The 24,380-nt window shown below is 40.9% G+C and overlaps 3 protein-coding genes across 7 annotated transcripts; 2 read left to right on the top strand and 1 right to left on the bottom strand.

Moving 5' to 3' along the window:
- Nucleotides 1–379: 379 nt before the first annotated feature.
- LOC113435186 (calcium homeostasis endoplasmic reticulum protein) lies at nt 380–7,495 on the top strand. The gene is made up of 10 exons (XM_087918612.1): nt 380–622; nt 775–1,204; nt 2,111–2,349; nt 2,643–2,776; nt 3,351–3,437; nt 3,896–4,045; nt 5,041–5,151; nt 5,386–5,480; nt 6,193–6,378; nt 6,910–7,495. Exons 1-10 carry the CDS (start codon nt 395–397, stop codon nt 6,912–6,914), a joined length of 1,665 nt encoding a protein of 554 aa, XP_087774738.1. The 5' UTR covers nt 380–394; the 3' UTR covers nt 6,915–7,495.
- Nucleotides 7,482–15,252, bottom strand: CUNH19orf44 (chromosome unknown C19orf44 homolog). 4 transcript variants are annotated; one of them, XM_087918611.1, is made up of 9 exons: nt 15,118–15,252; nt 14,482–14,881; nt 14,276–14,379; nt 12,965–13,259; nt 11,437–11,504; nt 10,701–11,139; nt 10,499–10,594; nt 9,933–10,099; nt 7,482–7,899 (listed from the first exon to the last, which is right to left on the bottom strand). In XM_087918611.1, the coding sequence occupies exons 1-9, from the start codon at nt 15,148–15,150 to the stop codon at nt 7,816–7,818; spliced, it is 1,686 nt and encodes a 561-aa protein (XP_087774737.1). In that variant the 5' UTR covers nt 15,151–15,252; the 3' UTR covers nt 7,482–7,815. The 4 variants fall into 4 exon arrangements, with proteins under 4 accessions (XP_087774737.1, XP_087774736.1, XP_026554626.1 ...); XM_087918610.1 differs by having other exon boundaries at nt 14,973–15,217; XM_026698841.2 differs by having other exon boundaries at nt 14,276–14,881.
- On the top strand, nt 15,193–23,579 carry LOC113434952 (calreticulin). Of its 2 annotated transcripts, none has more exons than XM_087918613.1 (5): nt 15,193–15,315; nt 20,395–20,499; nt 22,184–22,387; nt 22,739–22,833; nt 23,315–23,579. In XM_087918613.1, the coding sequence occupies exons 1-5, from the start codon at nt 15,234–15,236 to the stop codon at nt 23,534–23,536; spliced, it is 708 nt and encodes a 235-aa protein (XP_087774739.1). In that variant the 5' UTR covers nt 15,193–15,233; the 3' UTR covers nt 23,537–23,579. The 2 variants fall into 2 exon arrangements, with proteins under 2 accessions (XP_087774739.1, XP_087774740.1); XM_087918614.1 differs by having other exon boundaries at nt 15,196–15,315; nt 20,398–20,499.
- Nucleotides 23,580–24,380: the final 801 nt, after the last annotated feature.

Below are 24,380 nucleotides of genomic sequence, written 5' to 3'. Positions count from 1 at the left end.
TGACGAAAGAGTTTCTGTTCCTGCCGAGTCCCTAGAGAATGCCTTCTGACCCAGGGTTTCTCGGCCTTGGCAACTTGCAAAAGAGGCGTGGATTTCCCCAGCCAAATTTGGGCCACATCTCTTCCAACTGCCAAGGTTTCTCAACACCGCTTAATTTTTGGTTTGGCTGTCTGAGAAGCTTGGGAATGCAGTGAGTGGGGCATTCTGAGTATGAATGACTAGACTTCATTAGATGGCACCATCCAGTAAAATCAACAGTGGTTACAGTGGAGCTGAAACTCCCCCAGCTGTCGGGCAGAGCACATCCGGTCTTCCCCAGCCTTTGAGACAATGTGCCCCGAGCAAAGGTTTGAGGCAGTGTCCTAAGCGATGGTCTCTGGGCTGATTTTATGCCATGCCCAGGGAAGAGGCTGTCCTTTCTCACATTTGGGATTTGTTTTCAGATGAAGGGAAGGCTCCGCTGCCCCTTGCAGGCTCCACAGAATACGAAGCCACCGGAGCTGGGCCCCCTGATCCTGCTGCAGCTGGACCTCGTGGACCTGGGCCTCATGATCACATTCCTCCCAATAAGCCGCCCTGGTTTGATCAGCCGCATCCTGTCACACCTTGGGGCCAACAGCAGGTACTAGTAGAAGGTCTGGGAGGTATAAGAGTGGGAAGGCTTACCGGACGTGAAGATCTCTTGTGTGAAGCGGCATCTAGTTCAAGCTCTTGGTTTTCTGAGCAGCCCCCCCACCCCCCAATCAACCTAACTCCGTGTCTTTCCTTCTGCAGCCCCCCGATCAACCTCCATTCCCACACCACCAGGGTCCTCCCCACTGTCCTCCATGGAGCAGTAACCACGAGGGGATGTGGAACGAACAGAGGGAGCCTGGCTGGAACAATCAGCGTGAAGCCCCCTGGAACAACCAACCAGACCCATCCTGGAATAATCAGTTTGAAGCACCCTGGAACAACCAGCATGAGCAGCCGCCGTGGGCCGGGGGCCAGAGAGAACCCCCTTTCCGTATGCAGCGCCCACCTCACTTTAGGGGGCCTTTCCCCCCTCACCAGCAGCACCCTCAGTTCAATCAACCTCCTCATCCACATAACTTCAACCGCTTCCCACCTCGCTTCATGCAGGATGACTTTCCCCCGCGGCATCCTTTTGAACGGCCTCCCTATCCCCATCGCTTTGACTACCCTCAGGGGGATTTCCCTCAGGGTGAGTGGATAGTAAGGCTGCAGAGAACAGGGGGTCATTATAGTCTTGATTGCTATACTGGTATGGTATCCGGTTTCTGTCAGAAGGGATCCTTTAAAATTCTTTGCCTCTTTGAGAAATCCTCAGCCTGCTCACAAGCAGCGCATTCCGAAAGAGGAGGCATCTGCGTATTCCTACTTAAGTTTCTGAATACCTTTTCTGTAAAGTACGGCTTTTCTAAATTGATGCTTGTGGTCACTGGTTTTTCTACCCCCTTAAAACAAAACCAGGATCCTTTTCATCGTTGCCAAGAATTGGTGCCCTTTGAAACTGATCGTTGCAAAATTATAGTGTCTGAAGACGTTTCAGCCTCAAAGGGATAGGAAGGGCTCTTTTTATTACCAAAGCCCAATCCTACTGATCTGCTTGGCCTAGAATTTTGACTTCCAGGTATTTGCCTGAATCTGCTGGTCAGGGATTGTCCTGCACCAAGTAGATCATCCTCTTGCTTCCCTGAACCTGGCTACATTCTCTGTCCTGGCACGAATTATTTCTTTACGGGTTACCTGTTCTGATCCTTCTTTTTGTGCACCTTATTCGAAACAGGGCTTGTTGGAAAAGGCCCTTGAAATCCTGCAGGTGCTACTGGGGCAAGTTGAGTTTGTAAGTCCTTGCTGAGGAAAGCTGGAAGTAGTCCTAGTTTAGCTAATCTTTGTGAGACAGTTTTGATGTGTGTGAAGAACTCGGGTGGGGTAAGTTCAGGGAGAATGTATCTTCATTTTCTAACCTTGTTTTTGGACGTTAGAAAAAAAAGGGATACCTGTCTGTTTCTGTTCTCTGCCCTGCTCTTGTTATTTGTGTAAGTCCCTTTTCAAAAAGACTGCCTTGAGTCATTTCAAGTGTTGAACTTCTCACATTCTTTTCCAGAAATTGGACCACCTCACCACCACCCTGGGCACCGCATGCCCCATCCTGGAATAAGTGAGCACCCTCCGTGGGGTGGGCCACAGCATCCCGACTTTGGACCTCCTCCCCATGGCTTCAATGGGCAGCCACCTCACATGCGCAGGCAGGGGCCACCTCACGTTAACCACGATGACCCCAGCCTGGTGCCAAACGTCCCTTACTTCGATCTTCCTGCTGGACTCATGGCTCCTCTTGTCAAAGTACGTGCTTTCAATAGTTGATTTGGGAACAACTGGATTATGGGCTCTCCAAGGAAAACTTGTGTATTGTCCACAAGCATATGAATGTTTCTCCTGAATGGTTGCAGGAGAGGCAAGGTGTCTAGGCTGATAATTAATGTTAGGAACGTAGCTTCTTTTAACGCCAGGTAACTCGTTTCCATTTATGACTTCTTGTGGCAGTTCCCGAAAGTTTATCTCTGCAAGGCATGTTTTTTTTTAAGGGTCCAGTTTTCCCAAGTGCCTCATTTGAGTCTGTGATTTTCTTCTTTTAGCTGGAAGATCACGAGTACAAGCCTTTGGATCCCAAGGACATACGCCTGCCCCCTCCGATGCCTCCCAGTGAGAGATTATTGGCTGCAGTTGAAGCCTTTTATAGCCCCCCATCCCACGATAGGCCAAGAAACAGGTAAAAAAGATTGAGCTAGGCCTAAGTGTTCTCCGGATTCGGCAGCCTTGCTGATAATTTTGATTTCTGACTGCTCCAAATCTGAAGAAGTTCTAGGCATTTTCAGATTATAGCAGGAAATGCCATGAATCTTCATCTTTACCGAGGTAGAGCCTGGTGAGGTCCAGAAGGGCCTTCTTTGCTTTTGCACCTGCCTTCTGGAACATCTTGACCAGCTGGAGTCAGGTCTGCTCCAGTCCTCCTGACCTTCCTTAAGACCTGGCTCTGCCTAGTTGGCTTGGGGCTCTAAAGGAAAGACTTCATGTTGGAGGTGGCTCATAGATTAATATCAGATCCCACCTCCCCTCCACCCATCCTGCTCTCCCCCTCTCCAAGCTATCCTATTTTGTGTTTTATATATTTTTTATAGTTTTGTAGCATTCTATTTATATAGTTTTAAATTTAAATACTGTAATTCACCCGGAGTTACCCTATGGTGTAAGATGACCAGCCAATACATTTGATCAACCAAACAATCAGGCAAACCGATTTCTCTCTCCCCGCTCCCCTTTTCCTGCTTGTTTTCTTATTTCAGTGAGGGCTGGGAGCAGAATGGACTGTATGAGTTCTTTAGAGCAAAGATGCGAGCCCGGCGCCGCAAAGGGCAAGAGAAAAGAAACAGGTAGCGGTTTCATTCATGTTATCCCAGTGAAAGTAACAAAACCTCATAGGCAAAGTTGAATTTTTAGTACTGCCAAGTCAGTATAGTACTGTGTTGTATATATGTGAGGCATAAATGTGGAACAGAAAAGTTCTGTTTTTGCATGGGTCTAGATAGGCAGAATGCATCTCAATCAAACGCTTTCTCAAATATAAATGTGACTTTAGGCTTTAGGCAAACACTTGGCATGTAAGCCCATCCCATATTAACAAAGTTTACAGGATTGTGAAAGGTATCACATATTTCACCTTCTGAAGCTATTTTTTTAAATTTTGGCCTGGCTATGAATGTGCATCAGGACTGAACCGTATTTTAAATTCAGATTCACTTTCAGCATTCATATTGCTAGATACGCCTGCACACTGCTTTTTCAGTATCAGTTAAAGATGTATTTTTATTTCCTCCTTTTTCTGGTGCAGTGGCCCCTCACAATCCCGCAGCAGGTCCAAAAGCAGAGGACGGTCTTCTTCCCGCTCCAATTCAAGGTCTTCAAAATCCTCTGGCTCTTATTCAAGGTCTCGCTCTCGATCCTGCTCCAGATCAAGGTCCTACTCCCGGTCTCAGTCCAGGTGAACAAAATGGGGAGGAAACTAGGTTTAGAAAAAGACGGTTGGGAAGATTTTTCTGCTTGGCTAGCAATTGTACCGTTTTGTACTGTCTCCTAAGGAACTTGAATTTATTGCTGGAAAACTACAGAAGTTGTATTTGTGTATAAGTCATAGCTCTTGTGTTTTCCTTTGGAAGTTTTTTTTTTTTTTTTTTTTTTTGCTTTAAAACTTCATGCTAATGTAACAGATAACTTTCCATGTTTTGGAGGATACTGTAGGACGAGGGATGGCGGAATTGGGCCAGAGTAAAAATGGGGATCAGCCTAGAATCCCTATTGCAGGGGTGTCAAACTCAAGGCCCACGGGCCAGATCTGGCCATCGGGGTGCTTAGATCTGGCCTGCAGGGCTGCCCTGGAAAAAGTGGGGGACTGGCCCCCGGTGCCTCTGCCAGCGAAAGGGAGCTCGGGAGGTCCCTCCCAAGCTCTGTTATCACTGGCAGAGGGTTGCAAGAGGCCGTCACAGTGAAAAATGGAGCTCGGGAGGCTGTTTTCACTGGCAGTGTGCTCAGGCCATCACAGGCACACGCACACCCCGACACAAGTGACATTGAGCTGGCCACACACCCCCACCTCCCCAAGGTCATATATAATCCTGATGCAGCCCTCAATGAAATCTAGTTTGACACACCTGCCCTAAAGCTACAAGGGAACCAGGTCCAGCCCCCTTCGCCCACCACTTGACTGTTGTTGGCCCTTATCTAACCAGAATCAGGTGCCAGATTGTTAGTTGAGAAGATTCCTTTCGTATTCTTTTTAGGAACAAATCAGCTTCATTGAACCTTTAGGTGTGGATATGGTTTTTCACGCCTGACGGCCTTCTGATTACTTCCCTACTATCAGTCAACAGTTCCAATGCTTTCCCAAGGCCTTTTCTTATTGGTAGGGAGGAATCAGGAAACATACAGTGTACGTTAGTCTATGGAATGGAACTAATTTTCACCTGTATTATTTTGTAGGAGTAGGAGCAGATCCCGCTCTTCACGAAGTCGCTCCCGCTCCAGGTCCCGATCAAAATCCTACTCCCCTAGTAGGCGGCGGCGATCTCGATCTCGCAGTCAAACACCTCCGTAAGATTTGACTTGTTTATTCTGCAAGGATTTTGGTCAGAAGGGGGCAAAAGGCTGAAAAGTTTGAGGAACTATCTAACACAGTAGTTAAAAACTATATTTTTTAAAAAAAAAAATCCTATGTAGATTCTTTGCTGTTGCCATCATTGCTGTCTTCGTTTAGTCATTCTTCAGCAAGTGTTAGCCAAGAATATATAAAATGTTTGATTTACTACATTCTGCTTACTGATGTAGCTCTGCAGCTGGATTGGGCTCCAGCTCAGGACCTCCCATACCAGAATCCAGACTTGGAGAGGAGAATAAAGGACATCAGATGCTGGTGAAAATGGGTAAGAAAGACTGCTTATTTCTCTCAGACTGCATTATCTTCCATGCAGTGTTCCAAATTTGTTCCCTGTATGGAGTAGTCACTGCTCACATGTGTCGAGTTCAGCTCCCAGAATTCTCAGCCAATGTACCTATTACTCATATGTGCAGTGAACCTGGGGACTTCATGTCCAATCAAGTTGGGAACAGATGTGTGGAGAACCAAAATTTACACAACATGCTCAATCTTTAGCTGCAATTTTCAAATCTTTTGTAACTTGAAATTTTTAGTCATTGTAATTCAGTAAGAAAACAGCACATTATATTTGGTATGGGAGATTCCAACATGCTTAAGGGGTTGAATAGTTTGCATGTACAATTGACTCAAACATGCGTGAATCCAGGTCCACCTGAATCATTCCTTTGCACGTCAGGATTGGCTGCATTTTGCCAATAATCTAAATACACGGCAAAAGTTGCAGTCTTATTACTCTTGCAAAAAGCCTAAGTCTTCCAAGTATTTTCCTAGCCTACTTTGTGAAATACTTATCCAGGGTCCTGAATCTACTTCTTTATACAGGATTTCCTCTGCTGGAAGAATTTTCCTGAGGCAGATCTGTACATGGAGTGAGCAAAATTGGTCTGGAATGACAGGAAGTGAACACATAGACATGCTTCTATTGGTTGGCAATTGGAATTTTTCTGTGTGGTTGATCATGCTATTCTGTTTTTCAGGATGGAGTGGATCTGGGGGCTTGGGTGCCAAGGAGCAAGGGATCCAAGACCCTATTAAAGGAGGGGATATCAGAGACAAATGGGATCAGTATAAGGGTGTGGGAGTATCCCTAGATGATCCCTATGAGAATTATCGCAGGAACAAAAGCTATTCCTTTATTGCTCGTATGAAGGCCAGAGATGAAAGTAAGTGCCTGGTTTTGCAGGTTAACAATAATCGGGACATAAACTTTTGGATAGTTTCCATCAGGTTAGCAAGCTTTTGGCTAAAAGGGAATTCTTGTTTTAGGAAGATGTGTTGGCTGCTTTTGGTACTGATGCTTAACAAGCAGCACAGCAAGTTGCTGCTGTGAACCATCTTTTGTCTTTTTGAATGTAGTGTATGCATATTTAAAAGAATAAAAAGGAAGTATCTACCTTTCTAAGAATAATGTTAAGTTCTTAATGTTTGGACTAAGCTTGGGTGCATTTGAAAGACGCCCAGTAACAATTGCATGCACTGAAATTGCGGGCAGTGCAAACAAATAGTAAATCTTTCCCTTTGGATTGGGTATATAAATTTGCAGCATGTGTAGTTATGCAAAATGTTTTGAAATCAAAACTTCATTTCAAATGTGAAACTTTTTAGTGCATAAGGGATTAATCATTTCAGAAGCATTTTCAAGCTCCCTGATTCACAATTTAAAATTTTCTGACAATTATATTTTTCTTCTAAAGGCTAATGGTGTTTCAAGTGGAGGAAGCCAGATAGCTACCAAGTACTGGGCAAATGAATCAAGAATCTACTGTACGTTCTAAATCCCCAAGATACCCCTCTGCAGCCATCACAAGCTCCATCCAGAACAGAGGGTTAACCACTCTAGTTACTTCTAGATGTTTAAGGATTTGTAACAAGAAAAAAATATTTAGGTCTTTTATATTTTTGTATATATCCTTTTAAGAAGAATTAAGAGGAGTGCTGTAGACTGACTCATCTGTAGCACCATTGCATTTCCTTGCTTGTTTCAAAATACGAAGCATTCCTAGAAGCCCTGTCTGAAAACATCTTTTGTAACTGGATGCCCAAAGATCAGCAGTTCTAAGTGATCTAAAGCTTGCCCTGAGCGAACTGAAAGAACCGTTTTCCTCCCTGTCTAGTAGAATTATTCTTTCACAGCCATCCATTTTGACATAAGGTAGCAACTGTTGTAGACTGACTTACTATAGCTGTGAAATTAATTGATCTTTCAGCTCCCTTCTGTCATGAGTCAGCTACCATCTTGTATTTACTGTTGCCTTCCAATAAAAACTTTTTTCTATATAAGGATGAGATTTATTAATAGGTGATGCAGCAACAGAATATGTTCTCAGTCTCATTTGATACTACTCATTGGATGTGGAGGAGAGTTTAGAGACTGACTTCTTTGATTTGCAGCACTGAATTGAATATTGCATAATTAGATCAAACTGCGGTAAAGAAGAGTCATTCCCTTATCTCTGTGGAGGTTTCTCTTCAAAAATCCAGTTAAGTGCATATTTCAAGTTGTGATTCTCAAGATTTGTGCTTGACTGAAGAAACAACTTCTTTAGCCTCTTTCTAAAACTCTGGTTGCTGTCTGTTGGGCCTGAAAAGGACTAATGGGCCTAAGAAGCCATTTGTTCGTATTCTTTCAGCTCTTGCAAGGCTTGTTCCATGGTCAGAGGCAGGGGCTTGTGCTGTTGAATATACTGCAAGAAACAAAGCCGGATAAAAACAAGATTAATGAACCAAACCACTCCATGCCCACAGCTTTCTTTACTCTGACCATTACATAATTGGGGTACTTGGAATTATGAATTTTTCTAGAGGGAGATATATTTTTTAAAAAAAGAAAATAAGAATTCTGCCAATCTTTAAAAATAAGATTGCAGCACTTTGAAACCACAAATACAATATTTATGAACCTAAGCAGGATCTAAAGTTATAACAACATAATGGGAAACTATCAATAACATTCTCGTTCTATAAATTATTCTATATTCTATAAATTATTAATATCAGGTTTTTTTAAAAAAATAAGTGTAACAAAATGTCTTTGCACTGGAAAGATGTGTGTCAAAAGTGCCTTGCTGGATAGTACATTCGAAAGCTTCAGACCAGTCATTTATCCCAACTCATTCTTAGAAGATACGTTTGGCTAAGAAATTTGGGGATATTACCATTGCTCCTACAGGACACCAGCACTTTGAATTGGAACCAGAAATTAATTTTTGACCCAATGAATATCATGTAAAAATAATTCAATATGAAACTACAACAGCCTAATTTCAGTTAGTCTCTATTGTACTAAGAAAGTTCCAAATTACCTCAGGGGCAGACGCATGCATAATGTATTGCGGTAATCAAGGCACGGAATTATCAAGGTACAGCCTGAAACCAAGTTCTATATTCCAGCAGTCCTGTAATTATCATAGTAGCTTAAACTGTTAGAAGTACTATGTGCTAGTACACAGGACACCTGTCCCCATGGCTGGTATGGTTTGGTTTCATTTATTTGGCTGCAACTGGTGTAGGGCAAAACTGGTTAACCTTACTCTTTCCGGAGATGGCAAATGGGATTATGGGGAGATCCCATATTGCCACCATGGGTTGCCAATCCCTAATCTAAAAATATACATTGAGGTGAACACTTTATTTTTCAAAACCTCTTTCAGAACTAAATAAATGTTTAGATCAGTTGTTTTTCAGCGTCAGACTTCATGCTGGCTCAGGAATTCTGAGAGTTTAAGTCCACACATCTTACAGTTGCTGGGGTTGAGAAACACTGACCTAAACAAACCACCTATTAAGAAAATGTCAGACCTCATCTAGTCCATTACTAGAACCAGAATTTTTATCCTGATCCTCAACACTAGCTTGGGCTTCCTACACACCACTCACTCATCACCATTAAGCAGACTACATTTAAGTGGCATTGTGCATGAACATACTCTCTCCCTACATTTTTTTTAAATAATACAGATGGTTTGTATAAAATAAAAGCAAACTTTAAACTACATTTGATTGAAGCAGCAGCCTTAGTTGCTACATATTAATGAACACTGGAATATGGAGACTACAAATGCAATGTAAAAAATGAACAATTTTTGTTAATATTAAATTGTTTGGAACAATTTAACATACATACCTTTTTCCTTTATTTTTTGTTATATACCCAAACATAGTGTTATTTTTAACCAAACCAAAAAAGACATTGGAAGTAACAGTACGGAAAAGAATGGATTTAAAAAGCTTTCAGTTGTTTAAAATTTGTTTATAAGCTGAAATTTATCATTTAAAAATTGCAACTATTGTTACTGAAGCTTGGCCTGTCAGCGATTCTCAAAAGCCAAAATACAGGTTTTGTTTTATGACTGATGCAGCAACTGTTAATTCACCAAAATGATAGGCACTGTTAAAGAGGCATCTCTTTAATATATAAAACATTTCCCGTGCATGTCCTAAGCATAATATGTGGGATACACAAATTTTTAGCTCTCAAGAATAGATGATAGTAGCAGACTTAAGTATCTGCAGCATTTACATTTTTATTTAAGACTCCATTTCTGGATCTTTAATGTCATAGATTCAGAATGCAAGAATAAAACAAATTTATCTTTGAAAATAGCAATAGCACTTAGACATATACCGCTTTATAATGCTTTACAGCCCTCTAAGCTGTTGAAAAGCAGCAAAATGGGTGTTTTTTAAGTGCACATAATCTAGGGATTGCAAAAATTACCATTTTGGCTTCTTCCAAGGTGTGATAGCGGTATTCCTCCTCTTCCAGCGATGCCACAAAGGAGGCATGAAGATGTCGATTGATCTCTATGGACTGCTGAATAAGCAGCAAGTTTTGTTTTAACATGTTATTCAAAGCAGAGATAGATGGATTGTACATCGACAGAGCTGCAGAAGGCAAAAAGATATAAGCATAGTTTAATTGCTCTGACTGGCTATAACTAGGTCTCTCAGGGAAAAGCAGTTTGATCGTAGATACGCTTCAAATCTAAGGTGTTTTTGCTTCTGACAATCTTTACAGATGGGATCACCCCTTAGGGAGGAAATGTATCTCAATGCAGTTCAGACTTTGCATGCATTGGCTCAGTTCCTGAGTACCTTCTCTTAAGGAGGATTTCAGGTATAATCAGGGTGGCAGAATGCACCAGGCTGACAGATGAGGGTTTTTAAAATGAAGTTCATTTACGTTACAAATTAGTTATATGACACTGGCCAATCAAGAAGAATGGTGATAGTTTTGTTCCATAAGGAGGTGCCTCTTTGTAAAGGGGTATGGAGAGGTATTACCTTCTATGACTTCCATGTTCAATTTATGGCTGCTAATACACGGAGCTTCAGCAGAGCTTTGCTGTACTGCATGGCCAACAATAGTAGGAACATCATCTATGGGACAGGGAAAAGACGACACTTTATGGCAAAGGGACTGAGGCCACTGCACCATTTCTAAAAACCATCTGCATCTAAATCCACTGCATGTTGACTGACTTACATTGTAACCTGTAAGCAAGTGAAAAGAAACCTGTCTGAACAGCTGCTTCTTTCACCTCTATCTTCTTTATGGCTTTGGTGTCCTTGAGTGCCACAGAAGGGCAACGGGGAGAAGATAAATTAGATTGGAGGGAATGAACTGAAGCATCCAAAAGATCATCTGATTTTTCACAAGACGATTTTCCTCCTGTTTTCTCAGGTGTGGGAGAAAATGATGAGGGCTCAAAGTCTTCAGAATACTCAGTATTGTTGAGGCTTTCCTCCTTGCAGGGGGAATATCCAGCAGAACTGCTGCTTAGCTGCTCAGATATATCAGTTTCTTCCAGATTTTCTTTTTCCTCCAAGGACACTGCTGAGGTTTTAAAGAGGCTTTGAGGCTTAGCAGGATACAGAACAGTTCCTCCTAAGTTCTTGTCTGACTTCTCAACTGCTTGTATTACCTGAGAAATAAGTTTTTTCTGTTAGCGTGAATCATGACTGCAGCAGAAAATAGAAGCTAAGCAAGCAAAAAACACATTTCCTTGCAATATTTATCTTGGAACAAATGAACAGATGTTACAGATTCCTCCATCCTCACACGCTAGTCAGAATAACTACTTTTCTCTGATAGCATTAGCAGAAAGCAATTATGACCCAACAGTCCAGAATCTTTGCTTCCTTAATAAAGGCTCTAGGATGACACAGACCAATATTGATGCATAGATTAGTTCCTATTGAAAACACAAGAGTTGCTTTACCTCTTCTTTTATTTCTGTTTTCTGGTAGGGTTCCAGTTCATCCAGGCTCAAAATATTCACTCTGAAATCTACAGCAACAAGAAATATCACTTAGGGTAATCTAGTGATAGAACTCATATCCTATCTTATGAGAAGCCAAGTTATTTATTTGTTGGTATCTGGCCAATTTGGTCATGATTTCCACAAAAAACATTTCAACATTTGCTTTTTTCTGCTGAAGAATCTGTATAGCTAGGCTTTGTGAGTCACAGCTCAAAAACGGGAAGAAAGACCAAGGCCAAAACATGCATAAGATTAAACTGCAATGCTAATAATTTAGTTTTCTGATAACTAAATACAGATCTGGAAATGTTACTGGAAATGCCAGAAAATATATTGCATAAAAGTCATGTTGTTTTCATAACTCTGTAATACAACTAGTTCTCAGATTATGATGGGACTGGGATTGCCATCGATAAATGATAGGGTTGTAAAGTGTGATGTTATATGATCAGATCATTTAGTGACAATCCAAGCAGTTCTGCTTGCCACTAACCCCGGGAATCCAAGTAAGGAGCATGGGGGGGAGGGGGGTGTTGGGGGAGCTCAGGTGTAGGCTACACACAGGTTAAGGGAGGTGCTATAGTACCATGTAAGCACAGGAAGGCCATGGGGTGGAAAGTACAACGTTGCAAATGCAAGAAGGCTTTTCCATGGTGGGTATAGCAATAGCACCTATAAACCGTTTCAGAGCTTTACAGCCCTCTCTTAAGTGGTTTACAGAGTCAGCATATTGCCCCAACAATCTGGATCCTCATATTACCAACCTCGGAAGCATGGAAGGCTAAATCAATCTTGAGCCAGTGAGACTTGAACTGCCAAACTGCAGTCAGCCGCAGTCAGCAGCAGTAGCCTGCAGTACTGCTTTCTAACCACTGCACCACCATGGCATGGTACATGTGTAGAAAATTCAGGGGAACTTAACGCATGGACTTTACTTATGGGAAGCAAAGCAAGCAAGGATTCAGTTGGTGATTACCATGGCTCCCTGGATTGTCTTTGTAATCACCTAGCAGGCACACAAATGTCTGGATGGTGATCATGCGCCCACAGAGGTGCTGTGACAGACAGAACTTCAAGGATTGATCATTGTCCATTTTTTCAGCAATACCATAACTGAACAATTGCTGAACAAATGGATGTAAAAAAAAAGGGCTACCAGTACCTGTTTCTCCAAGGATAAACCTTTGAAGAAAAAACATTTCCCATTCTTTTTAAAAACTATTGCTTATCTTTTACTTTGAGATGCCCTTTTCCTAAAAGAAATAATCCTAAAGGTCAATTGTTCTATTTCTCCAGAGACTCTGGACAACTGATGGGTTTACTGATCTATTTACTTTTGTATAGTAAAACACAGATGGGAACTTAGTAGTCTTCCAAAACTTGCAAACCCAAATACACTAAATTATAATTCAGCAACTTCGGGACCACAATAAATTTTTACTTCTTCCAAAGAGCATGTCATCACAAAATAACCTGTTTAACTCACCACTGTTGCTGGAAATATCATTGTGTATATCAGTCACCTCTGAGAACAACTCATCCAAGGATCGGATGATACTCTGTTCAGAAAGAGATTTCTTTTGGTAGTTGGAGCACCTATTATGGGATATTGTATCTGCTGGACTGTCTTTTATAGATGAAGAGGAGGAACAAGAAGCTACCTCTGGTAGCTGGCTTCCTCTGGTATCCCCGTTTGGTGAATAGGGAGAGTGATATAGAAGTCTGTTCACTTGACTTTCTTCAGGCAGAGATCTTGAACTGGAAGATATCTCTAGTAGCAACTGGATCAGGATGAATGCAAAGGAAGGGAAACAAGCAGGGAGGGAAAGAAAGATTAGGATATTTTACTAATTTTGGCATTCTGTTATATTGAAAGAACTAAACATTTTCCATGTTTTCAAAGTAAATGTCTTCAAAATAATTCATTTGCAATAGAAGTTTTTTCAGATGAAACAAAAACATAAAAGTTCTTTATATTTTATAAAGGACAGATATTTATGAGCATGCTTAGGATCTGTATCTGAAGGAAACTGGGACAAAAAGCACCTGACACAGCTAATCCTTACTGATAACATTTGATTTTTAAAAATGAATGGCTCAATGCCTTTGGATCATCAGCTTTCCAAACATTATGTTCAAACTTTTTAAATAGAGAAATCTAAGCTATGGATTCCATGATCAGTAGAAAAAAATTACATAGTGTTCTAAATATTTAATTCTCAGGTGGAGATAAAGTTTCCTTAGCCATGAAATGGATGAGTCAGACCATAGGTTTCATAAATACAAACCACATAAAGGTATTTCTCAATTTACAACAGTTCACTTAGTGATCATTTGAAATTACAAAGGCACTGAAAAAGTGACTTATGACCATCTTTCACAGTTATGACCGCTGCAGCATCCCCATGGTTATGCGATTTACATTGGATGCTTAACCACTGACTCACATTTATGACGGTTGCAACGTCCTGGGGTTATGTGTTCAGCTTTTGCAACTTCTGAAAAGCAAAGTCAATGGGGAACCCAGTTTCACTTAACAACAGGGTTACTAATTTAACAACTGTAGTGATTTACTTAACAAATATGGCAAGAAAAGTCATAAAATGGGGCAAGACTCACATAACAAAATTCTCATTTAGCAACAGAAATTTGGGGCTCAGTTAAGTGGAGGTCTACCTGTACTACTTGCCAACAAGTTCCAACTTTGAGAAAAATAATCATGGCGATGCAAGTTGGGTCAAGTTCCTCTTCACCAACAGCTATCAGTCCAAATCAAGATAAAAAGAGCTCAAGTTACCTTTCCGTTGGGTTGGAATTTGAACTTATCTTCCTGTCCTTTGGATTTTGGGGGAACTTCTTGTCTGTATCTATCCGCATCTTCCTTGCTATCCCCAGTTATGCCTGCAAGAGTCACATTTTTTGTTTGAGCCTTGACACTCTCCTTCAGCCTAGCAGTCTTCTTCAGGAACTTCAACCCGCCTGTCCTCAATTCAAAATCCTTACTAGATTCACTCAAGGAGAGCTCAGTGTCCATCGCAGGTATCTGCTCCATGCTCTGTTTAGTCTTCCGACTCTGGATCTTGCTCTCTATTTGCGCCAACTTTCTGAGGAGGGCATTTGATCTCCCCTTGGAGTCAGCACCCCGTCCCACCCTGGTGACAGGACCCAGCCCCACCTGCTGGCTGTCCACCTCCACATTCTGTGGCTTCTGCTTGAGGAACCGGCTGCCAGGCTGTGCCAGTCGGATGGTGTCCGCAGAACCCCCATTTTCCCTTCCCACGTAAGGACTCTTCGAACTGGAGAGGTTACTCAGGTCACTGTCCGTGGGGATCACGGAAAGGCAGCGAGTGCTGCTACTGGAGGCCCGGACGGTCCTCTGGCTCTTGCCAATCCCTTCTTGCTCCTACAAATCAAGTTTAAGATTTTAGACTTAGAACCGAAATACAGTGTGCTTATTTCTGGGTATTAAGGTAAAACAGCCACGTCACCATCACCTGCTTCCCTTTCGCGACGACCCGCTTCCCGGCCAGGAGGGCCTCGGCCCGAGTAAAATCAGGCTGGCCACCCCTACGCATAGCCCCGCAGGATCGCGTCCTTCTCCTCCGGCCCAGCGCTCCGTTGTTTAGCAACCGCACATACCAGTATCTTCGATCCTGATTCGTCCAGAGCCATCCTAGCAGGGCTCCCTCATTGGCCGGGAGCCTGAAAGCCGATAGCTAATCAACGTCGCGTGAGAATCAATGCGCTAATAATCAATGCGCCGTCAGGCGGCGCCCGAAGACCAATCAGAGAAAGGACGTCTAAGTGCACCCAATGAGCATCCAACCGACGAAAAAGGTGGGAAAACAAGCAATAAGGAGCGAGGGAACGTTTCTGAATGCGCGCGGAATCGGAAGTTGGCCTCCGGCAGCCGTTGCCTCAGCAAGAATTGTTCTCTGCTGTCTTTCGATGGAATCGCTCACCTTGATTTTGGCTTTAGCTCTGCCTCTGCCAGTGCATGGCACGGTCTATTTCCGGGAGCAGTTTCTGGACGGAGGTGGCAGCCGCAGGGGCAGGGCAAGGGGCGGGGTCAGGTCGGCAAGTGACACGGACGAAATGATTCCTTAACCCATTTCAAGGATTGCCCGTTTGGACTAGAAATGAGCAAAGGACCTGAGTTCTGGCCACCCAACCAAAGTTAATAGCCACACTAAACATGTGCGAATATATAGGTAGTCCTCGACTTATGATCCCAGTTGAACCCAAAATTTGCTCAGTGAGACATTTGTCACGTGAGTTTTGCCCCATTCTACAACATTTCTTGCCACATTTGCTGAGTGACTTGCAGCAGTTGTGAAGTTAGTAAGACAGTTGATAAATGAATCTGGCTTCCCCATTGACCTTGCTTGTCAGAAGGTTACAAAAGGATGACATGACCCTGGACCACTGCAACCTCATAAATATTTGTAAAGCAGCTGAATGTAAATCACATGACCATAGATATACTGCAATGGTCATTAAGTGTGAAAAATGGTCATAAGTCACTTTTTTTCAGTGCCGTTGTAACTTGTAAGTCGAGGATTACCTATACTAGCTCTTTGCTGACCCATCTACTTATGCCAGGGGTGTAAAACTCATGTTGTCACGGTGGCATCATGTGACGTGATGTGACTTTTTTTCCCCTTCACTAAACTGGGTGTGGGTGTGGCCAGCGTGTTATGCACCTGGCCCGTGGGTTGCAAGTTTGACAGCCTTGTTGTATGCCATAGGAACTCAGCCATAGTCTTAAAAGTCAAATCTTGGTATGAAAAGAAAAGATGTTCAAACAGTGATGAAATAGTATTTACATTAAATTCTCCATTACATAAACATGCTTTTTTAAACACCCTGCTCCTGTAAATGAGGCCACTGGATCTAGGCTGCAAAGGCCGGAGAACCGTTAAACTTAATGTGATGGATGTGATATTGTGCAAAAGGTGGAAGAATTAAGATCACGGACAAAGAGGGGTTGGTGTTCCCTCTGTGATATGGGATCAGAATCAGATATTACTTCCCAATCTAACACACTTTCACATTGTGAAAGGAGAAAACTTAAGGTTACTAGAAAGGCAGGTTGTACAGAAACGGCCAAAAGTATTGATACCCCTCCATTTTTTTTTCAAAGAATCCCAATTTATAGTAAAACAAGTTGAAAATGACACAAGTAAATGACATTCTTTATTGTATGTCCATAGAAAAGACACTTTGCTTTTGATGGATCACTACACGTATTCTTGTAAATAATTACATGAAAATGGTGTGAACATAATTACTGGTACCATTAAAAGAAAAAAGATCCTGGACTTTAGTGATCTCAAGGAAACTATTTACTTTCATTAGTATCATAGCTGCCTTTCATCTTGTAATCATTCAACCTGTTTGAACAGAGACAAGCACTCGGTTATTTTGTGTCATTGTGTGCAGCTTAGTGAATAAAGATTAGAAAACCTAAGAATTATCTGAGGAGGAAAGGAAGAAAGTGCAGTAATAGTTAAGCATGGTAAAGGCTGTAAAACCATCTCTAAAGAGCCTCGTGATCCTGTAACAGTTCTTGTTAATATTATCAAGAAATTAAAATTTGAAATCCCTGGGACCTTAGCCAATCTCCAGGAGCATGGCTGAAAGAGGAAAGTTAACAAGATTGAACAGAAGAGCATCTTCAAAACAAACCCTGGATGATTTCTCTCACTGTTTGACTGAAAATGGCTCCATCATAGAAGACCCAGGAACACCCCACTTCTGAAAGAAAGTGACATAAAAAAGCCAGACAAGTGTTTGCTAAAATGTATGTTGACAAGCCACAGCCACTCTAGAAGAACCTCCTTGGAACAGATGAAGCAAATTAGAGCTTTTGGGTATGTCACAGCACCTCTATATTTACAGAAGAAAAGACAATGTTTTTAAAGAAATACCATCCTTATGGAAGGGGCTCCATCTTCATTCATTCATTCAATCAATCACTATAACTGTATATGTTCAAGGCACATTGAAAGAAGAAAACGGTCTCAGCCATAGGTCATGCTCATCCAGCAGGATAATGACCCACAACAGGTGGTACATCTAAGACTGGTGTGAAGCTTGCATTGTCATGGCGGCGTCACATGACATATTGGGACTTTTTTTCCCTTCACTAAACCAGGTCTTGGGTGTGGCCAGTGCATGATGCATCTGACCCACTGCCATCAGTTTGACAGCTCTGATCTAAAAGGGCCCAAGAATGATTTGAAAAGCAAGAACTGGACTGTTCTGAAGTAGCCTGCTATGAATTCTGATCAGAATCCAATAGACTATTATGGAAAGAGCTGAAACTCACAGTTGGGAAGAGAAACCCATCAGACCTAAGACAATTAGGGAAAGTAGCTCAAGAAGAATGTGATAAATTATTCAGAGCTACAGAAAATCTTGATTGCAGTTATTGCCTCAAAAGAGTGTGCTACGAAATGTTAGGATTACCGATAATTATGTTCATGCCATTTTCATACATTCTATTTCAAGAATTTGTTAAATTGTAATCAAAAACATGGCTACTTTATTGACTATGGAATAAATGATGATGGATGACATTTACTTGTGTCAGTTTCAAGTTATTTCACAGCAAATTGGATTTCCTTGAGGAGAAGTGGAAGTTGTCAGCCAATATCTTTGAAAAAGTAGAGGTTGTAAACCAATATCTTTGGCCACCCATAAATCTAATAACACAAATATGCAGCAGCCCCATCCAGAGATAGTACAATCTAGGTTTTTATTCATTTAAAAAGCTTTCCTGCATATTCCATTTTGCAGGGATTTTTATTATTATTAAAGGATTTGCTGATTCACTAAAGAGTCAACCAATTAAAATATAGATAAATCCCCAAAATTAAACAAAAATAAATCACCGTGTAAATATTATTTGTCACTTAGATCTTCAGGATGATACAGCAGTGGAGTCCTTACTGCTCTCTGAGCTTGGTTGTTTGCTTGCAAACATTTCATTATCCACCTGAGTAACACCAGTGCAGTGAGTGTGGGGTTTGCTCCTTGTTTACATAAAGTAGCTTTCCCTGTCACTTGATAGGGATGTGGTTTTCTGCTTGATTGTTTGCCTTGGAGTTAATCCCAGCTTATCTGGGTATTGGCTGCCACAGAGGATGTATTCTACTGTAGGAAGTTAGCACCCACCCCTCTCCTAGAAAATTGAAATAGCCTAGGAAATATTAAAAAGGCAGAATATTTCCTGTAAAAAGAGTAGAAACTTAAGAAGCGGAAACTCACCTCAGAAGCAGGATCTCACCCCCACCTTGGTTAATGGGTGGGCCATTCAGGCCTGGGCCAGAATACTTTACATAACAAGGAACTCCAGGTAAAGCTATAGTAATAGCCAAAAGCCATTTTAAGGGCATAAATCATCCAGCAAGGCTAGACCAAGCCTGGAACTCAGGACAGCCTACAGAGTTGCCCCTGGGAGTCTGACAACCCATGGGATACAACCCATGGGATTCTTACACAAGAACAGGAAACACTAAGGTGGGGCCCAACAGAGGGGACTCAGGCACTCTCAGCAACTCAGACCTTCTGGACCTTCTCTTCTCACCCTTTTTTCTTGATCTCTCCTCACCTTGAAGCATGTGATCACCCTTCTCTGGAGTTCCAGGCCATGTGGCCCTGTCCACCATTAAACCTTCCAAGCAGCCTCCATGTTTCCAGTGTCTTTTTCCCCACTTGGAACTGAACCCAGAAGGATATTTCTTTCAACACTACTCTTTTTTTTCCTTTTAGCTTTTTAATTGACTCAATTAGGAAATTATGAACAACTTAGACCAAGCTAAATGAAAAAATGCTGAGGAATTCCTAGGAGTTGGTCATTCAGACAAATCAGCCTTCAATGGACATACAGAAATAAACCATATTTACACACAATTCAAGAGACAATAAAAAAGCTATGAAGGAAATAAAAAGACCAAAACATATCCTCTCAGCAGCAAACACCCAGATAAATAAAGATCAACCCTAGGCAAATAAGCAGAAAATAATATCCTAAACAAGGAACTATCAAGCAGAAAGCAACACCCTCCACGAAACTGACCAGGCAAGCTTTCACATATAAACAGGGACCAACTCCACACTCACTCCCACTGATAATATTACTTAATTGGGTGATGAAATGTCAGCAAGCAAACAGCCATCTCAGAGGGCATCAAAAACTCTATTGTTCAACCCTTGTATGTTCTCTTGTGTATATTATATATTATATAATATAGTAGAGCAATTTAGACCTCTATAGAATTAAATATCATATATAGTGTTATAATGTTTCTACAATATTTAATATGATCCCTGCAGAAAACTGACTGTCTTCTCTCTCTACCGAATAGAGATTTTACACCAACAGAGTAGTTGGTGATTTCCAACTACTCTATAGCAGTTGTAACCACTTCCAGCAGGAAAGTCATGTTAAGACTTTGCTGCAAAAGACAGTGGTCTTGTGGATGACCAAAAATCTTTTGTGGTTGTAGCCTGTTTTTAACTGTTTTTAACTCTTTTCATCAAAAGAGTCGCTGTTGATTTTAGGACAAGTCTAAATTGACAGCATTCTTCTTGAATTCCATTTCCATGTCTTATGTTTTTTACTTGTTGAGTGCTTGTCATTTTAATCTGACTTTTGTCCAAATTTGCAATGACTGCATGTACATGGATAGGTCATAGGTGCATATTTACATGTATGTAATCATTTTGATCATATAATATGTATGTGTTATCCATCCACTTCAACTTTTTATATCTATCATTAACCCTCTGCCTGTTACGTATTGTATTCACTGTACACTTTGTTTGTCTCTGATTTTGTTTCTGGTTCCTGGCTTGCTATTACTACCATTTGGTATTTCATTTGGTGACAAATATTTTCATTTTTGTTAGCAGCAAAATGGAAGGAGAGATGGGTGGTCTCTCAGTATAAATCCAACTATGGAAAATTTAGGTTGACAGCTGGACATTTTTATGGCGATCGTGAAGCAGACAAAGGTTTGGAGTTAATGTGAAATTCATAATTATTTAGATGGATGCTCATCATTTGGATATGATTTCTGTTCCTTAAAAGATTTTTTTGAAAGTTCACACTGAGATTAGAAGTACTAAGAGCCAGTCATGAGAGTATGCTTTTGTCTTCTTCCCCAACTGTCCTTGGTTCTAAGTCAGAGGTCATTTCTGCTCATTTCAGTCTTGGGTATGTCCTATATACACAAATGGGCCTAGCTCGAATGACTTGCCTCCAGAAGTTGTGGATGCTCCAACACTGGAAGTTTTTAAAGAGATTGGCAATCATCACCTTGCTCAATAATAGTAACTATGAGAGGGATCTTGGAGTCCTAGTGGATGATCATATGAGCCCGGAGTGTGCTGCAGCTGCCAAAAAAGCCAACACAATTCTAGGCTGCATAAACAGAGAGATAGAATCAGGATCACAGGAAGGGTGAATACCACTTTATTAATGCCTTGGTATTTACAGTGGTGGTATCCCAAAAAAGTTATTACTGGTTCTGTGGGCGTGGCTTGGTGGACATGGTTTGGTGGGCATAGCAGGGAAAAGATACTGGAAAATCTCCATTCCCACCCCATTAATCTGCTTTCTAGCTCGGTTCCCCTGTGCAGGGCAGCAAAAGATGACCCAGCCGATCAGCTGGGACTCGGGAGGCAGAGAATAGATGGGGGTGGGGCCAGTCAGAGGTGGTATTCCGAGCTACTCAAAATTTCCGCTAGAATTGGTCAGAACCTGATGAATACCATCTCTGCTTGGTAAGGCCACAGTTGGAATACTGCATCCAGTTTTTGGTCACCACGGTGTAAAAAAGTTGAGTAGAAAGAGTGCAGAGAAGAGCAACCAAGATGATTAGGGGACTGGAGGCTAAAACATACAGTATAAAGAACGGTTGCTGGAGCTGTGTATGTCTAGTCTGCTGAAAACAAGGACTAGGGGTGACATGAGAGCAGTGTTCCAATACCTCAGGGGCTGCCACAAAGATGAGGGAGTCAAGCTATTCTCCAAAGCACCTGAGGGCAGGGCAAGAAGCAATGGGTGGAAACTCATCAAGGAGAGAAGCAACTTAGAACTAAGGAGAAATTTCCCAAGGGTTAGAACAATTAATCAATGGAACAACTTTCCTCCAGAAGTTGTGAATGCTCCAACACTGGAAGTTTTTAAGAAGAGATTGGATAACCATTTGTCTGAAGTGGTGGAGGGTTTCCTGTCTAAGCAGGGGGTTGGACTAGAAGACCTCCAAGGTTCCTTCCAACTCTGTTATTCTATTCTATTGTTTGAAATGTTATAGGGTTTCCTGCTTGAACAGGGAGTTGGATTAGAAGACTCCAAGGTCTCTTCCAACTTACTCTGTTATTCTGCTTGAATATCTATCCTCCACTCCCTTCCTCTCTTCATTTATTTATTGTCTCACCCTGCTCAGCAGTTTGTATTGTTGTCTAGATAAAGATATTGTATTACCGTAACATAGAACGTGACGGTTTAAAAAGATTTATTCTCCATTTCCAACATAAGTGTCTGAAATGTGATATTTGTGCACTCTTTCCCTTTCCATGCTAGGGACAGCTGTTATGCTTTTATTGTTTTCTAATTATTATGATAATCAAAGCACTTTGGCAATTCTATTTATAATTTTGGTGTCTGTGTGAAATGATTTCTCATATACTCTAGGTCTGCAGACAAGTGAAAATTTAAAGTTTTATGCCATCTCATCACGATTTCAACCATTCAGCAATAAGGGAAAATCATTGGTAATTCAGTATACAGTAAAGCACGAACAGAAAATTGATTGTGGTGGTGGTTATGTGAAATTATTTCCCTCCAATCTGAACCAAAATAATATGAGTGGGGAGTCTCTTTACTACATCATGTTTGGTGAGTTGGTTTTGATAAAATTGCCTAAAACCGTGTAACAAAATTGGCACTAACTTTTTACACTAAGACCCAAAATTAATGAGGAATCCTATGCAAAGCTATAAATTAAAATTCATCTAAGATAAATTTGACTAAAATACTTCCAGAGCTCTCTTTTAGCTTTTGTATTAGGGGCTTTAAACAGAAGATCCTGATAGTTGTGATTCTTACATTTTTATCTGCAGTTATTACTGGAGATAGGTAGAAATTTAATTATTTGGAAAGTCAAAGATTTTATCAATCTGAAATAATCTGAGGCATTTTCTGTACTTTAAATAACACAAAAAAGCAAACTTTTATTATCTGTTTCAGGGCCTGATATATGTGGTTCTGATACTAAGAAAGTCCATATCATTTTAAATTATAAGAACAAAGTTTATCCTGTTAAGAAACAAATTCGCTGCAAAGTAAGTATAAAAAATAATGATAATTAAAAGATGTGATCTATAATATTCTGATCTTGAGCCATCAAAGTCAGATCAAATATGTCTGTTAACTATTATAGGAAAATACCAAGTTTGTAAACTAAACTGGGAAATTGGAAAAAAAAGGCATGGAAGAATATAATTTGTTGCCAAGAAAACTATGTTCATATGTCCATATAATTTTAAGGAGTCATGCATGACTCAAAAATATTTTTTTACTGAAATATGCTTTAGTAGACAAAACCACACATATGATATTTTGTACAGCAAACAATGCAGGTGCTATTTGTTTAAAACTTCTATATGGTAAACTTAACAGAATGCACATTTACAGGGAGCAAACAGATGTATGAATACACATTTAAGTGTGATGCGGCACACTATTATGGCCATCTGTCTGAAATTAGTTTTACTGAAGATGTTGAAACAAACTAATTATTATCTTTTCCCACATTTTATCTAGGTGGATGGATTCACACACCTATATACACTGGTTTTAAAATCAGATCATACGTATAAAGTGAAAATTGATAATAAAATGGTAATATCGGGCATTTTAGAAGATGACTGGGACTTCTTGCCACCAAGGAGAATAAATGATCCAGCAGTGAAGAAACCAGAGAATTGGGATGATGAAGCTGAAATTGATGATCCAGAGGACACTAAGCCAGAGGTGATGCTCTAGGACGCAAGTGGACAATCCCCTGTCTAAAGTGAAAAATCCAGAGCAAGGGATGGCTAGCCACAAGGAGAATGTGTGGATCATATGATTAAAATAGTTGTCCTAACATTTGACCAAACACCATTCCCTTGTAATGTAGGGCTTTGTGAGAGCAGAACATAAACATCTTTCATTTAGGGATAGCCTTTTTAAGGTTTAAAAAATGCCATTAGGTCTTTTCAGTCTGAAAGTACTTTCAATGTTCCCACCTGGGAGATGCTGACAAATTTTTGTTGTTCTTCACCAAGTCCATTCCATTTTTAAAGTACAGCATCCACTACTGGACTCAGTGTGCCAAATGACCTTAGATTAGTGCTACAGAGTTACTACATCTCATGAGACAGAAACTATACATCACCACTCCTTTGTTCAGATTGTGAAGGTCTCAACAATCCTTAGATCTTTTTGATATGATTGATGATCTACAATCCTGACATCCTTTTGCTATGTATGTACCATTGCTGTCATTTGAATTTGTCTCTCCCAATTATTGTTGATTTCAGTTAGTGTTCATTCTGTCAAGATCAGGTCTCTCCTCCCTCCCCCCCCCCAAAAAAAATTATGTGTTAACTGCAAATTTGATAAAATCCCATCCACCAGGGTTTTTTTACATTGATATTTATATTTACATTGATATTGTATCATATCATATATTATATTAATAATTGATCATATACTTGAAAGGTGGTAGGTGAAGTAATATGCAGATTGAGGAATTAGGGGAAAAAAGGCCACCCACTCCTCAAAAGACTCACCCACTAACATCCTTTTATTTGTTTAGCACCTGGAAAACCACTATTCTGGTTTC

Source organism: Pseudonaja textilis, unplaced genomic scaffold, assembly GCF_049901715.1.
Source record: "Pseudonaja textilis isolate UNSWEBS1 unplaced genomic scaffold, rPseTex1.2 PTEXCTG152, whole genome shotgun sequence".
Classification (NCBI taxonomy): domain Eukaryota; kingdom Metazoa; phylum Chordata; class Lepidosauria; order Squamata; family Elapidae; genus Pseudonaja; species Pseudonaja textilis.
Note: the sequence above shows the minus strand (reverse complement) of the source record. Positions and strands in the feature narration are given on the sequence as shown.